General features: G+C 54.1%; 1 protein-coding gene across 2 annotated transcripts; it reads right to left on the bottom strand.

The window, feature by feature from the left end:
• Positions 1–7,032: 7,032 nt before the first annotated feature.
• On the bottom strand, positions 7,033–13,690 carry LOC121459579 (hepatocyte growth factor activator-like). 2 transcript variants are annotated; one of them, XM_041669480.1, is made up of 14 exons: positions 13,522–13,690; positions 12,786–12,957; positions 12,591–12,687; positions 12,343–12,422; positions 11,633–11,755; positions 11,379–11,510; positions 11,095–11,205; positions 10,833–11,007; positions 10,473–10,576; positions 9,825–10,080; positions 8,787–8,926; positions 8,427–8,567; positions 8,191–8,339; positions 7,033–7,276 (listed from the first exon to the last, which is right to left on the bottom strand). In XM_041669480.1, the coding sequence occupies exons 1-14, from the start codon at positions 13,636–13,638 to the stop codon at positions 7,097–7,099; spliced, it is 1,977 nt and encodes a 658-aa protein (XP_041525414.1). In that variant the 5' UTR covers positions 13,639–13,690; the 3' UTR covers positions 7,033–7,096. The 2 variants fall into 2 exon arrangements, with proteins under 2 accessions (XP_041525414.1, XP_041525415.1); XM_041669481.1 differs by having other exon boundaries at positions 10,491–10,576; positions 13,522–13,689.
• Positions 13,691–14,769: the final 1,079 nt, after the last annotated feature.

Raw genomic sequence — 14,769 nt, 5'->3', positions numbered from 1 at the left:
TATGGCCACATCCTCCAGCCCAGAAGCCTGGCACTTGCTCTTCCCTGCAGGGAGGGGCCACGTCCTGCCACATTCCAAGTGCTGGCCTTGGCCCAAACCCCAGCCACGCCTGGCAGCTGCACCTGCTCCCACACTGGCCCCGGAAATGCAGGCGCCATGGGGATAGACAGCTTCCTTCTCCCACTCCACATGACCCAGGGGACAGCACTGTGGTCACCAGGCCTGCTGAAAGGTAGGAAGAAGTATCTGCCCAGTAGGGGAGAAGGTGGTCTGGCCAAGAATTCTGTGACGACCTTCTCTGTGCCTCAGGTTCCCCAGATGTTATAGCCAGAGTATAACAGGGTATAGCATGATGAAACGATCTCTGGACACTGAAGGATGGCTAGCTGACCAAAAGGATGACAAGCCTCTTGAAGAATCAGGGTGACATCTGGGAAGAGCAGGATGACGGGAAGGCAGTCACGTGTAAGGCAGGATGACACTCAACCCCACAGCCCTGCCTGGCACCACTGCACTCCAGATCCCGCAGGACTTTAAGGACGCTTACAGCTGTGGCCACAGCTTCCCCCTGTCTGAGTGCCCATCCACAGTGCTGCAGCCAAACCGCCACGCCCCATGACCTCGCGATGCCGCCGTTTCATCAGTGGCTCTGCAGCCAGACCTCTGTGAGACACTGTACTTGCCACTTGCCAGGCAAGAGCATGCGCATCATTGTGTGGCCTGAGCTTCCTGTTGCAACCTGGGTTTGTTACCATTGCCAGGAGTGACTTCATATGCAAGAGGCTCTCAAATGATCAGTTACACGCATGGGCGGCTGGGACCAGATGGCCTGCTGGCTTGGCATCTCTAGGTGACTGGAAATGCTGGGCAGACACATGCTTACAGGCTATGGCAGGCACCAAGCCCCATGTCCACCTCCACTGGGTGAAACAGTACAGATGACTCCAAGCAGTGGAAAGTGGAGAGAAGTGGCGGCCACGTCTGAGCCCAGCATTAGATGCACTATGCTACCATGCAAACATTTGTCACTAGTCACATGATAAGAGGAAGGGTATTATGGACTGGATATCCCCCCATCCCCAGCTCCTCACGCCCATGTGACCATGGAGCCTCTAAGAGGGTATTTAAGGTAAATGAGATCATACATGGGGACCATAATCTGATAGGACAGGTGTCCTTATAGAATGACAAAGAGATCCCAAAGAGTGCTTTCTCCTCTGCACACAGGAAAAGTCACAGAAGGATACAGCAAAGAGGCAGCTGTCTATACACTGGAAGGAATTGGGAGCTGAATTTGATGGCCCCTTGATTATGGACTTCCACCATCAGTCTGTCTATCTATCTATCTATCTATCTATCTATCTATTTTTTTTTTTTGGAAACAAACTTAGTGTGCTGCAAAGAAAACAGGCATGGCAGTAACAGAAAAGGAAGAGCTGCCTGCTTAGATGTCTGCTCTTTTATGTGCTACTCTGTCAGGACAACTGCTGTCCTTGAGACCTGGAGTGGCTCCCCAAGATCAAAGCCTTGGTCCCATCTCCTATTGATATTGGGAAGTAGTGGGAACTTTAAGAGGAGGGGCCTGAGAAGGGCCTTCAGGGCCTGACAGGGCACACCAGGAGGGCACCAGCAGGACCCCAAGTTATTCCCCTTTCTCTTTAGTGTCCTAATCTTCAAGCCAGTGGATTGCTTTGCTGCATGCTTCTGCTGCAAGCTCAAGGGAAATGAGGCCAAGCGTGGGCTAAGCTTCAAAACTGAGCCCAAGACCCTTCTTTCTCTATAAGCTGAGTTCAGATCATTAATGACAGCCTTTGAGTGAGAGCAATAGAGATAACCAATGCCAGGGGCAGCAGAGTAAGAAAGCAGCTGTGCTGGGGTTGGAGTGAGCCTTTAGGAATGTAATACTCAAATTCCTGAGTTAATAGCGTTTGGAGTGGTGGGGCGGGGCTAATTAGGATTACTGTGATCATGGGAACAGAACTCCTTGGTGGACTTAGTGGCTTTACAAGAAGAGGAGGCGCTCTATCCCACCCTGTGATGTCCTACGCCACATTCCACTGAAGCACAAGGCCTCAGCAGAGACCCACCAGACGCCAGAGCCACACGCCGGGACTTACAGCCTCCAGAACTGTGAGCCAAGTGACCTCTTCATAAATTATCCCGTCTCACTTATTCCACTACAGCAACACGAAATGACCTCAGACCCCTGCAAACAACTCCTTCCTTATACTTACACCCCTTAAAACACGGCCATGCGTCCCTCTCACTAAGAGATGGACATCTTTTCCGCTCTCAAAGTCAGGCTTACTTTGACTAAAGGAAAACAGAGGAAAGCTCACATCCATGTCCCCTTTTGTAGTATTGCCTCTGTCATGTGAACAAGTCCAAGACAACTTGCCGGGTGATGAGATTCAGTGTCCTCCCACCCTGGGCTCCAGCCGATAGCCATCCGTTCTTAATAACCCACTGATAAGTCCATAGCCTACACCCTGGAGACCCCAGGTCAGCACAGAGAACTCACCCTGCAGAGCTTAGCCCAGGTTATCAACCCTAAGAACTGTGAGCTAAATAAACAGAGTGGCTTCTCGCCTCCGAGTTCTGAGTTCACGTGTGGTATAGAAAAGGCTTTCTGAAGTAATCGGTTATCAGCGGAGGGCACCAAGATGGGTGGATCTCCGGAAAACTGGAGAGATGAAACCCGAATCCCTGAATCACTGTGGGAACTCTATGGGAACATAAGCCGATCACATAGAAGCAGGAGGCGATGATCTCACCTCCACATGTATGCCTAGTGCTTCATACCAAGATCAGACAGCTTAGAATGCATCAGGGCAGGGCGTAACCCACGGAACAGTAAAAGTTGTGGCAGACTGCTCAATGGGAGCAATGAAAGAGAGAAGCCAGTGGTAGGGCTTCCGAATGACAGAGAGTAACTTCAGATTCAGAGAGTAACAATTGCAACTCGGTGGTAAAAAGAATCCCATTGCCACGGCCAAATGGGTCCCTCAAAGTCCATGTGCTAGAACCTAACCCTCAAATTTCCATGATTCTGACATCTGGAGGTAGAAGGTAATTGAAGATAAATTAGGTCACAAGGATGGGGCTCTTTAATGAGATTAGTGCTCTATAAGAAGAAGGGAGATCTGAGTCAGCAGGTTGCTCTGTCTCGCCATGTGATGTCCTGCTCCATGCTACAGTGTAGTGCAAGGCCTCAGCAGATGCCAGCACCACAGCCTTGCACTCCCAACCTCTGGTCTTTGTAATTTAGCTAGTGTCATCATTAACCTCAGCTGTTATGTCAGCTAGGAAGAGGGAACCTCAACCAAAGAAGAAGTACCCAGGTTAGACTGGTGTGTGCATTTTCATAACTACTAATTGATACAGGAGGCCCCAGCGCAACATGGGCGGTGCCAACCCTAGGCAGATGAGTCTGAAGTTGCATAAGCGAGTTAACGGAACATGAAAGAGGGACAAGCCAGTAAGTGGACTTCTTTCATGGTTTCTGTTACATTCCCTTGCCTTGAGTCCTACACTGGGTTATCTCAATGATGGACGGCAATCTGAAAAAATGAAACGAACCCATTCCATCCCGAGTTGGCTTTGGTCAGGGTCTATCCCAGCCACAGAAAGCCACTAGGACAGCTGCTCTCAGTGTTCAGTTATAGCAACAGAAAGTGAACAGAAACGTCCGCGTATAATTCCGTGACCATAAAAGTGAGATTTAGACAAACTTGCTGCTCGTTTCTTCAGCTCTTAGTTGATGTGGGGCTCATCTTCACTGTTGACTGGATTTGGAATCGCCGAGGAGATGCACCTCTGGCCACATCTGTGAGTCCATTTCCAGAGTCAGTTTGACTACATCTGGGATTAACTGGAATCCAGAAATAGAGGGCACACCTGTGAGGGATTTTTTGCTTGGTTTGAAGTAGGTGGACCCACTGCTACTCTGGGTCTTCACGCAGGAAACAAGTGCCTTTGATCTGGCTCTTGAGGCAGGAAGATCCATTTTTAATCTGGGTCACATTTGTGCTGGAAGCCTAAGGACATGAAAGAAAGAAGTTCTTGCTCTTTGTCTGCTTGCTCTCTCCTTGCCAGCAAGTCCATTCCTTCACCAGCATTAGTGCCTATTTCGGGGATTCCAGCATCTGCTAAGATCAGCTGAGACATCTAGCCTGGTGGACTGGACAATTATGAGACTCTTGGACTTTCTGTTCACAGCCAACCACTGTTGGATTAGCGGGTCTGCAGCCTGTAAGTCGCTCTAATAAATCCCCTTTATATATGTGTGTGTGCATGTATATATGTGTATATATGTGTGTGTACATATATATGTATATTTTATAAGTTCTGTTATTCTAGAGACCCCTGACCAATATACCCATCCTGAATATAGCCAGAAGCATTCCATGGGTTGAGGTTCCAGACTGAATAAAAAGAACAAAGGAAGGGTTGAAAGGATGGTTAAGCAGTTAAGAGCATGGGCCCTTCTGTCAAAGGACCCAGATTCAATCTCCAGCACCCACATGATAGCCAATGAGCATCTGTAACTCCAATTCCAGGGGATCCAATGCCCTTTCTTGCCTTTCTGGGCACCAGGCATATACATAGTGCACAGACACAGATGCAGGAAAAACGCTCATATACATAAAAATGAAAAGAAAATAATAAAATAAAAGAAGAAAATGAACTGAGTGCCATCATTCTCTCTCTGTGCCCAAGTGTGGACTCAGTGCCACCAGCTGCCTCAGCTCCCAGCACCACGGCTTCCTGCCATGGTGGACTATACAGGAATGAGCTGTGAGCCAGAGAGCATCCTCCTGTCTTTAGCTCACTTGCTTCCACCAGGCCTATTGTCACAGCTACAAGAAAATGATACAGGGGCTGGAGAGATGGCTCAGCGGTTAAGAGCATTGCATGCTCTTCCAAAGGTCCTGAGTTCAATTCCCAGCAACCACATGGTGGCTCACAACCACCTGCAATGAGGTCTGGTGCCCTCTTCTGGCCTGCAGGCATACACACAGACAAAACATTGTATACATAATAAATAAATAAATAAATAAATAAATAAATAAATAATTTAAAAGAAAATAATACAGTTAACTTAGAATCTGAATTTTGGAAAACACAGGCTTCAGAATAAAGATTATCCCCCAGCTAGTCCTAGAATGGTTTAAAACCACAAATCAGGAGATACCGCCCTAAAGAAAATTCCAGATTATAAATGCATTCTACCAGCTCCCAGAGAGCAGATCATCCCAAGCATGTCTAGACTCTCAGAGAATTTTGAAGAAAGAAGGAATGCTCAAGAACTTACTGAGTCTAGAAAACAGTCATTTAAAGGAGATAAGAAAAATGATGGGCAGATTCCACACATAGACATAAATAAATCCAAAGTAGTAAACAACAGAAGCGGGATATGTCTGCCACGTCCCAATGGGCTGGTCCTCGGGTAGTACCAATCCAAGACGTGGTCAAGATGAGGGGCCAGGGATGGTACAGCAGTCCCGGATGGCTATGGAAGGGCGCAGGTCCATAGCCCTGGGGTCATTATCCTTGGTTTATAGGCTCATGTCTCCCCAGATCCACACACACTCGGCCATCTGTGAGTACCTGAGTCCTGTCCTTCTCCTATGCTGACCCCAGCCACACTGAGCTAGGGCTGTCACCCAGGAAAATCTAAATCAGCTCACCAGCTCCACTGGCTCTTAGAGGACTTAAAGGTCACTATTTTTGAACATCACACAGATGGGGACTTGCTGTCCCTCTGCTTCCATGGAGCAAACTGGACCAGAAGACCAATGTCAGCAAGCAGCTGGCCGCCGGGCTTCTGTTGCCTGGGTAGAACACACTGTCTTGTCTGACTACACCATCCAGATTTCTGGATGCTGTTCTGTTCTCAATTATCCAGGACCCAGAACTGAGGGCTTGGCAGAGGCTGGGTCCTTCTGACCAGGAAGACTGCACCGGGAGAGGGCCGCGTTGGACCAGTTCCCCCAGAGTCTCACAGGGTGTCACGAGAGTGGGATGAGGGTCATCCACAGAACCTCCTGGTTCTTCAGGCAGCAGTAGAAGGGCTCACGGGTGGGTAGTGAGCCCCCAGGCTGAGCACTTGAGGCTTTCTGGGAGGGTTAGGGCAAAAGCGTCACCTAGACTGAACAGACTCTTGGTGGGGCATGGTGAGACCCTGCTGCCACTGTAGACGGAGAGTAGGAAGTGCCAGGTCACCAGGGGAGGACAGGCATGGGAAAACCTGGTCCCAGCTAGAGACACTGAACGAGGTGCTATCTGCTGCCCCACGCAGGCCATGGGTCAGGAACCACGTGCTTGGTCTCAGTCTGACTGTGCCTGCTTTGGGCTTTCTTAGAGACAGCAGGCCTCAGACCCACCCTAACCTGTTTCCCTTACCTGCCCAGCTTGCTTTCCAGCACTTCAGTGCCCTTCCGCAATTGGTCATGAATTTTCCTGCTAGAGACTCTGAAGACCCTTGAGACATATCCAGCGCCTCCCACAGTCCACGGGCTCAGGGAATCTGTCCTCTGCTCCCCCACCACACTGTCTACTGTCTCTGGCCCCAGAGATAGAATAAGATAGCTCCATATCCTGCCTGGATGGAAGCAAGCCTGGCTCCCATGTGCTTAGTACCAGCAGTAGCCAGTCATGGGCCCTGCTCCTCAGGTCTCCCTCAGAGCTGCCACAGCTGATAGCAAACTGTTGGCAGGCTGCCATCTTGAAGCTAGGTGCACGTTTTTGTTCATGGCCTGGGGAAATGGACTTGGCTTCCATGTCCTGCCTTAGAATGCTTAGGGTGCCTGGACCCTGGCCTGGTATAAGGTCTAGAGGAGTCTGACTTTGCTCGTCCCCTGGAGCCATCTTTGTGAGGCAGAAGGCTCCTATCCACACTCAGGAGCTACACTGGCTTTCAGGCCCCAGCCCTGAGGCCACACCATCTGCACTGAAGGCCCAAGACATGACTTGGGGAGGCTAGACCCAAAGCACTGTCCCAGCTTGAGGCAGTGCTATCGTGAGGCCAGGTCCTTAGAAACAGTTTTATTGTCTGTAGTAGACAGGGAATTGTAAGCAGTCAGTCCAGAGGATCTCAGGAGGCAGCTGCTGGTCGCTTGGGTCGGATGCGGTCGTTGATCCAGTCCACGTAGTTGGACACACGGGTGTAGACTCCCGGCTTGTTGAATCGCCCACAGCCGTCACCCCAGCTGATAATGCCATACAGGTAAGCCACACCGTTCTTCTCACAGGCCAAGGGCCCACCTGAATCCCCCTGGAACAGAGACTCGGTTCAGCCATGCATGCACCAGCGGCCCGGAGCCTGACTTGGGAGCACACGGGCTTCCAACCCTGCAAATGTGCTGAAGTGATAGGTCAACGAAAGTCTCCAGTGCTCCCTGGAGACTGAGCGTTTTTCAAGGCCAACTGCCTGGGGATGCGGGACAGGCATTTCTGAGAAGTGTGGGCTCTCTTCCTGACCCCAAGCAGTTAGGAAGGCATCTTATTCTCAAACTGTTGGAAAGTTTTCTCACCTCCACACCCCGCAGCTCTCTGATCCTACTCCATGAGGAACACACGGGTACTCTAGGTCCCAGCATGTTAGTACACTGCCGGAAATGCCACTTCATAGCCTGCTAGACTTCTCTACATCTCTTGGAATAAGTGTAACAGCCCCCTTCCCCAGGAAGCCCTCCCTGATTACCCCAGAATCCTGTGCCATCTTAGAGATGGGATCTGGCCTCTCTGAGGCCCGTTCCTCACTTGTTTCAAAGGCAGAAAGCAGTTCCTTCACGTTGGAGCAGGATGACATGTAATCATGGCTATGGCCTGCTCTGTGAAGCCCTTCACAAACATTAGCTATTGATTGATTGATTGCTGAGTACACAAGACAAATCTGGGCAGAGAACTGTAGCCGTTGAGGCCTGACGTCACGTGGATGATGCTAACTGTTGCCTGGACAGCGGGGCTTTGTCTTGGCTCCATGTGATGCTGGGCCTGCCTTTGACTTAGTTTCCCATCTATTTAGATGGTTCTCCTACTGCAAGGATGCCCTCCAGGAAGTGCCAAGTGGTCCACAGTGGGGGACTTTCTGTCTTACTCTCCCTGTTAGGCCTTGAACTCCCTAGGAGCCAGGAAATTCTAAGACCCCATCTGTGTGGTCCCAGTGGGGGCCTGGCAATACCCTACCTGGCAGGCATCAGCCTTGCAATCAAAGTAGCCGGCACAAAGCATGTTGGGGCTGATGTCGGCACCATACACCTCAGGGCTGCTACACTTGTGGTCAGCAACAAGGGGGACCAGCGCCTCCTGCAGGAAGCTGGTATAGTCACTGGCATCTGTGGAATACCGGCACTTTCAGGGCAGGCAGGCTCACACTGCCTTGCCCCCCCATCGGGGTGACACGGGGGCTGCCCCCCACTCACTCTCTTTCATGTGGCCCCAGCCTGCAATCTGGCACTTTTGTCCGGTTGGGAAGGAACTGCCTGCCTCAGGCAGGCAGATGGGCTGAACAAACTGGGAGCGGACAGCACAGCGGTCCCCCTTCTTCTTCAGCCGAATCAAGACTAGACAAGAGAGAGAGGCCAGGGATCAGCCTCGACAGAGAGAAATACATGGCAGACAGTCCCATAAAATGGGCAAGGGGTGGGTGGCTGGTGGCCTAAGAGACCAAAGACGAAGCACCTCTGACATCTGACTTTTCCCCCTTGTATTCCTGGCTCTTATCTGGGCTCTGGTTTGGGGTACACAAACCACACCCCACCCTGCTGAGGCCCTGAGCTCACCAAGGTCATGGTTGCTGGGGTTGAACACCGAATACAGGGAGTAGGGCACATACTTCTCGATGCCAAATGTCTGTGTCACGTCCGTTGTGCGGTTGAAGAAGTGCTGACCCAGTACCACTGTGATGCTGTTCCTGGGGGGACTGGACAGAAAGCTGGCAGGAGTAGGCACCCAGTCCTCTCCTCAGTACTATCAGGTCTCCCCAACCTTGCTCCTCTACTTGTTGGTCATGGCCAAGCAAGAGAGTCAGAGCCCTGGGAGAAGTCTGCACAGATGTTTTTAGCACACGTGACGGCAGAGTCAAGCCCAACAAGGATGGCGAGGCCACACTGGTCCTGGCTTAGGAGCCCTGTCTTCAAGGGCAACTTCATTCACAAGCCAGCGGGGTGAGGTCTGCTCTAAGAATGGGCCACATGGGTGGAGATCTGGTCTGCCTAGAGGCCCTTCCCCAGCCTGACCTGGCCTGTGGGGTCCCCAGGTGCAAGTGCTTTACCCCCAGGACTCGGGGCTAGAAGGAACGGCTGGCACTTTATTTACTACGCAGTCAGGTCAGTCTTGGGGTCTTGAGGCTGCAGCCTTGCAGGGTAGGGACAGGAGTGGACCTTGGACACTTACTCCTGGGAGCCCATTCGATGGGCCGGGCCTTGGTTTCCCCAACTGTGCAGTGATCCTGGGGGGTTAATGTTGTAATTGAGCCCCCCGATTCCCTGCTCAGGTGAGCCCCTCAAACACCTAGACATAGGCAGAGGGTGGCGTATGGGACAGGCCCCAACTCTGGCCTTAGGATCTCCACCTCACTACCGTGCTCTTGGAAAGGCAGGGTCTATGTAGATGCCAGGGCCATACCCACTACTGCCCCTGCATAGGTGTACATGGAGATGCCTCACCCTCATGCTCCGTGACTACCTCAGTGCCCAGCACAAGCGTCAGGACACAGAGGGACTGAAGGTGCTAGGGGAGCATAAGAAATGGTGAGCCAAGGAAGGGAGGGAGGGCTGGCTGGGAGGTGGGTGCCCTGCGGGGCGGGCCAGTGTGCTCACTTGTTGGAGAAGCAGTGGGCTGCAGACACGACCCAGCAGGTGTGGATGAGGCTCCCAGCACAGAAGCTGTTCCCAATGTAGATGGCTGCCAGCCAGGGGTGTGAGCCAGGCAAAGATGACGAGCCACCAATGATGCGTGGTCTCAGGAACGTCCTCTTCTTGTGCCTCTTGCCACAGGTTGGGCGTGCAGCTGGGGCTGACTCAGCCAGTGTCATCAGGACCTCCGGGAGCTGGGACTGGACTCTAACCAGAGATTCTGGGAGTGGAGGCCATCAGTTCATACCCCTGGGTTTCCCTGGAGACAGGGAAGAGCCAGAGGGGTCCTACCTGGACCCATAGCCCAATTCCTCAGGCCTAGCCCTGCTCTGAGAAGTTACCCTGGGAGCCTCTGTCCCTACTCTACAGAAAGGGAGAGTAGAATGACGGGTACAGACCTTGGCAAGACCAGAGCACCTGATACAGAGTGAGCTCTGTCTCTCCTACAGTCTGGGACCCCACTGCACACCCAAGATAGCCAGATATTCCCAGTATGAGTGCTTGGGGCACAGGCCTCTGCGAGTTGACCATTCCAGGGTCTAACTACAGGGTGCCACTGAGTCCCCTCCACCGACCCATGTCTGAGGGTCCTCAGGGAGCACCACCCCCAACCTCTCAGTGTGCCCGCACCACAGGCTGCCAGGTGGCAATACTCCCACGACAGTGCGTTGTCCTTCACCACATAGCACCAAGGCCTCTCGTCCTTGTCTGGGTTCCTGGAGGCAGGCAAGGGAATCACACCACCACTCTCCCTAGACGACCACCCGAGCACCCAATGGGGCAGGCACCCACACCCACCCTAGAGCTATGTGCTTGCTCTGCAGACCCTGGTGGGCACACTTGACCCCACCCTCCCAAGAGGCAGAGGTTAGTGGCCATCTTGGCAGTGTGGGCCCTTGCTGAGTCTGGGGATCCATTCTGTCCACCCCTTTTCCCACACAGAACGAGTCAGAGTGGCCACTAGATGCTGACCGGCAGTAAGCATGAGGGCCCAGGCCGAGCAGGGCAGCAGCACCCACTGAGTCCACATGCAGCTCCTGGTAGAGCAGGTCAGAGTTCCAGGCCAGGCAGCTCAGGCCGGAGGCAGTGGTGCTGACCACTCCGCGGTACTCTGTACCATTTCCCTGGGTGCAGAGCTCGTTAGGAACTGTGGGCACAGTGAGTACGTGAGGCCACGCCGCATCAAGGCTCCCTGACACCATCGCCCCACAAGACAAGAAAGAAAGTGGCTCACCAATGTTGCAGAACCGCCCAGCATAGCCCAATGGGCAAGCGCAGATGCTGGTCCCGGTGCCCACGATCAGGTGGCAGGTGCCTCCATTCAGACACGGACTGCTCAGGCAAGCTAGGGGACAGCCCAGAAACTGAACCTGGTCTCCATGAACTCATGGAAAGGCCAGTTCTTTCCCTGTGCCCTTGTTGTTGGGTCACCTTAGGCTTGGGTGAGGAAGAGGTACCTGCTCACTACCCCCACATACCATGGTACCCGAGGCCTCCCCAAAGCTGGCCATGACATACCTGTGTGGCGGGTGCCTTCACACCGGGCCTGGCTCTCCACACAGCTGCACTGCTCCACACGTCCCTCACTCACACGGGCCCAGTGGTCGCCCACCTCAAAATACTCGTAGCGTGTTTCATCAAAGCATTTCTCTGCAAGTCACAGTGCGCTCATAGCACCTGCAGGCAGGCACCACCCAGCCCAGCCTGGACTCAGCAGGGGTTCCCCAACCTCCCGGAAGGGCCCCATTCCTGGGCCCCCAAGGTCCTCTCACCTGTGCCACAGTCCTTGCCTGTGAAGGCCAGAGGGCAAGCACAGTGGTAGGCGGCACGGTCATGGGTACTGGAACATGTGCCCCCATTGAGGCAGGGCCCAGAGGCACAAGGATCAAGGACAGCTGGATACACGCAGGAGGGGACATTATGGATGCTGGCAAGAGTCTTTGGGGTCCCTCCATAACCCTTGCCAGCCGAGGGCGTCTGGAGAACTCTCACACTGCCCTCTCTGGGTGAACAACTACCCACCTCCCAATGCTCCGCACCCAGCATCGAGGTGACACGTGGCTCTTCATTTCACACCTTCCACATCTACACACACTGTGCCCTCTGCCCCCTCCTCGCACCCTGGGACAGCAAACCCACAGGTTTCATGCTTTCTTCTTTCGGACTCCTGGCGCTACCCAGGGCTTGTCCCAGGCACCATGTATGGCTCCAGGGATAAACTTCACCACAAGAGGGCGCCCTGGTACCATCAATGGTCACCAAAGCCATTGAGGGTATGCTGCCGTCTGGGCTGACAGCTCTTTTGTCCCTAGATATCCCAGGATTCAGAAGGATCGAACTCACAGACCACGCCCCACTACGTGCAGAACCCCTTGCCCCACATCCCACTATCTCCATCCTGCTCTGTGACCCCTAGACCCCAATCCAAGCACCCCGTCAAAGCCCTTCCTGGGGGCTCAGGCTGGTCCCGCCACATACCAACCTGGACCATCCACAGGCAGGGTAGCCTCTGCACAGTAGCCCCAGGCCCGGTCCCGGTCGTAGTTATGTGTTGTAGCACACCTAAAGGGCCGAGTCTGAGGATGACACGGAGTCTCTGCCCAGAGCCCCACCCATCCCTGCCTAGGCACCCTGGAGCACCTGCTCACTAGAGCCACCTGCTTGGGATTGAGACCTACTAGCTGCAGGGCTCATCAGGGTCCTCAGTCCTTGTCCCACCCTGGGACTCACCACTTCCTGTAGGCACTTCCCTCAGAGGTACAGGAGTACAGCATGCGGCCGCCATAGCGGAAAGGGAACCTGCATGGCTGCCCGGACTCGGTGAGCACTTTGGAGGGGTGGAAGCAGCAGGGGTCAGGGGTTCCGCTGAGTACTCCACCTCTACCCCACGTCCCAGTTGCGTCCCAGTTGCGGGGTCTGACCTACCTTGGCCCCCAGGGGGGCTGCTGGAGGGAGGGAGGAACCTCCCACCTTGAGGTCCCTCAGTTTCTGTCTCTGGAAAACTTGCTATTGAGGAGTTGACGTCACCGGAGGTCACAGGGATCGTGGGAGTCACAGGGGTGACTGTGACATTAGGTTCTGGTGCTTCTGTGTGGTTCTAGGAGCCCAACGTTTGTCAGTGCGGGATAGTCCTTCACGCTTGGACAACAGCAGTCAGGCATGTCACAGCCCTGAGCCTCCTCGAGGCAGGTCCCAGGGACTATGGATGTCTCCAAGACCTCCTCTGACCTTTCTTTCCCAGTCTGAGTAGTTCAACAAGCTAGCCTGGAGTCACAGGCCCCCAAGTCACCTGGTCTTGAGATTCAAGCCTAGAGTCAGGTCTAGGGTGGACAGGAACGGCTAGAAGCACCAGAGGTCTTCTACACCCCATCTCAAACTTTGAGATACAAAAGAAGTCCCAGGGACTCACACGGCCTGCACTAGGCCAGAGGCAACAAGAGGATTCCATCCCAAAAGTTCAGGCCCCCAGGCCTTCCAGGTCAGCCCAACCCAGCACCCCACCTCTGTGTGAAGGATAACTTCACCCCACTAGGCCATCCCACCAGGCCCCTAGCCCACTCCTTCTGTGGGGCCCTTTCCTCTCTCTAGCCTCTTCCCAGGAACCCTGAGTGGCCACAGGGAGCCCTCGGCCACATTGTGAGGGAGAGGGGTCAGTGCTCACCCTGCCAACTTGGGGCTGGGCCCCCCGAGGCACCACCAGCAGCAGCAGCAGGAGCAGCAGGAAGGGACATGGCCTGGGTAAAGGACAGGGGCTAGGAACCCAGGCTAGTTGCCCCATGGCTCCTCCTGAGCTGGCGTGAGGGGCAGCAGGAGCAGAGTAGCCAGGGAACATGGCCAGGGCAGGTGGGGTCAAGGCTATAGGACAATGATTAACCCTGCCTCCCACGTGCATCCTGTTGGGATCCTCCTGCCAAGGCCATGGCTCCACCCCACTGTCCAGTTCTGCCTGCCGGCTGAGGCAGTCTTGTCCTGGTGAAGGCTTGCTCCTGGCCCCAACACCACAGTCTCAGTCTCACCTAGGAAGTCTTCCAGGGTGACTTGGGCAGGTCAGGGCCACGTCTCTCTGACATGGTTGCCTGGCCACACTGCTGGCCATTCCTGTCTGTGAGCCCTTTACAGGACCTGCAGCAGGCAGGGCCCTGGGGGTTCGAGTTCTTCCCAGCTTGCCACTGACTCAAGGTGGAGATGCTCCTGTCTGTCCCAAATCTACAGATGTCAATACAGGACAGAGGGTGCCTCCTCCACCCAGGGCCACAGAGCAGCTAAAAAGAGAAGGCTGCTCCCTGGGCCAAGGCTGTATTTGTCTGCTTGTCCTAAAACTGGGCTACGCAGGACCCCAGAGCAGACAGTCTGGGCACTCCCAGTAAGCTTCCCCAGCCCTGTGGACATAGCCTGCATGACTCATGTTGAACAGGCTACACCGAGCGAGCACCATTGAGCCCCATAGCCCTGTGGCTCTAGCACTGGGGGCCACTGGGGACCCTAGGCAAGCCGGAGCAGAAACTCCACACCCAAGGCTTTAGCTGTGGCAGGGCTATCTCGGGATCGCCTCTCCACTTCCAGAACAGACACCAAGCAGCACCGGACCTCGTTAAAGTAGGTGCTAGAAGCATGGTGGGCACTGGAAACATGGGAGCTCCCATCAGAGGTGTTGGGACACGGTGGTGCTGGGGAATGGCGGTGCCGGACATGGTGCTAGGACATGGTGCCGTGGGGTGTACACAACAGGGTAACTAGTACGTACATTCTCTGAGAAACCTTCCAGCCAGCCCAATTCCAGTTCTAGGAAGGGTTTCGGGATAAGCCCCTCAGCAGTGGGCTGCTCAGTGCTGGGGCCTCTCCTGAGGCATCCTGGGCCCAGGATGGTGTGTCTTACAGACTCAGCCCAACACCACCCTGCACTTCTGCC

This window comes from Microtus oregoni, unplaced genomic scaffold (assembly GCF_018167655.1).
Source record: "Microtus oregoni isolate MIOR12 unplaced genomic scaffold, Mior012 000019F_ref0000042, whole genome shotgun sequence".
NCBI lineage: Eukaryota > Metazoa > Chordata > Mammalia > Rodentia > Cricetidae > Microtus > Microtus oregoni.
The sequence above is the reverse complement of the archived record's forward strand: the minus strand, read 5'-3'. Positions and strand labels throughout refer to the sequence as shown.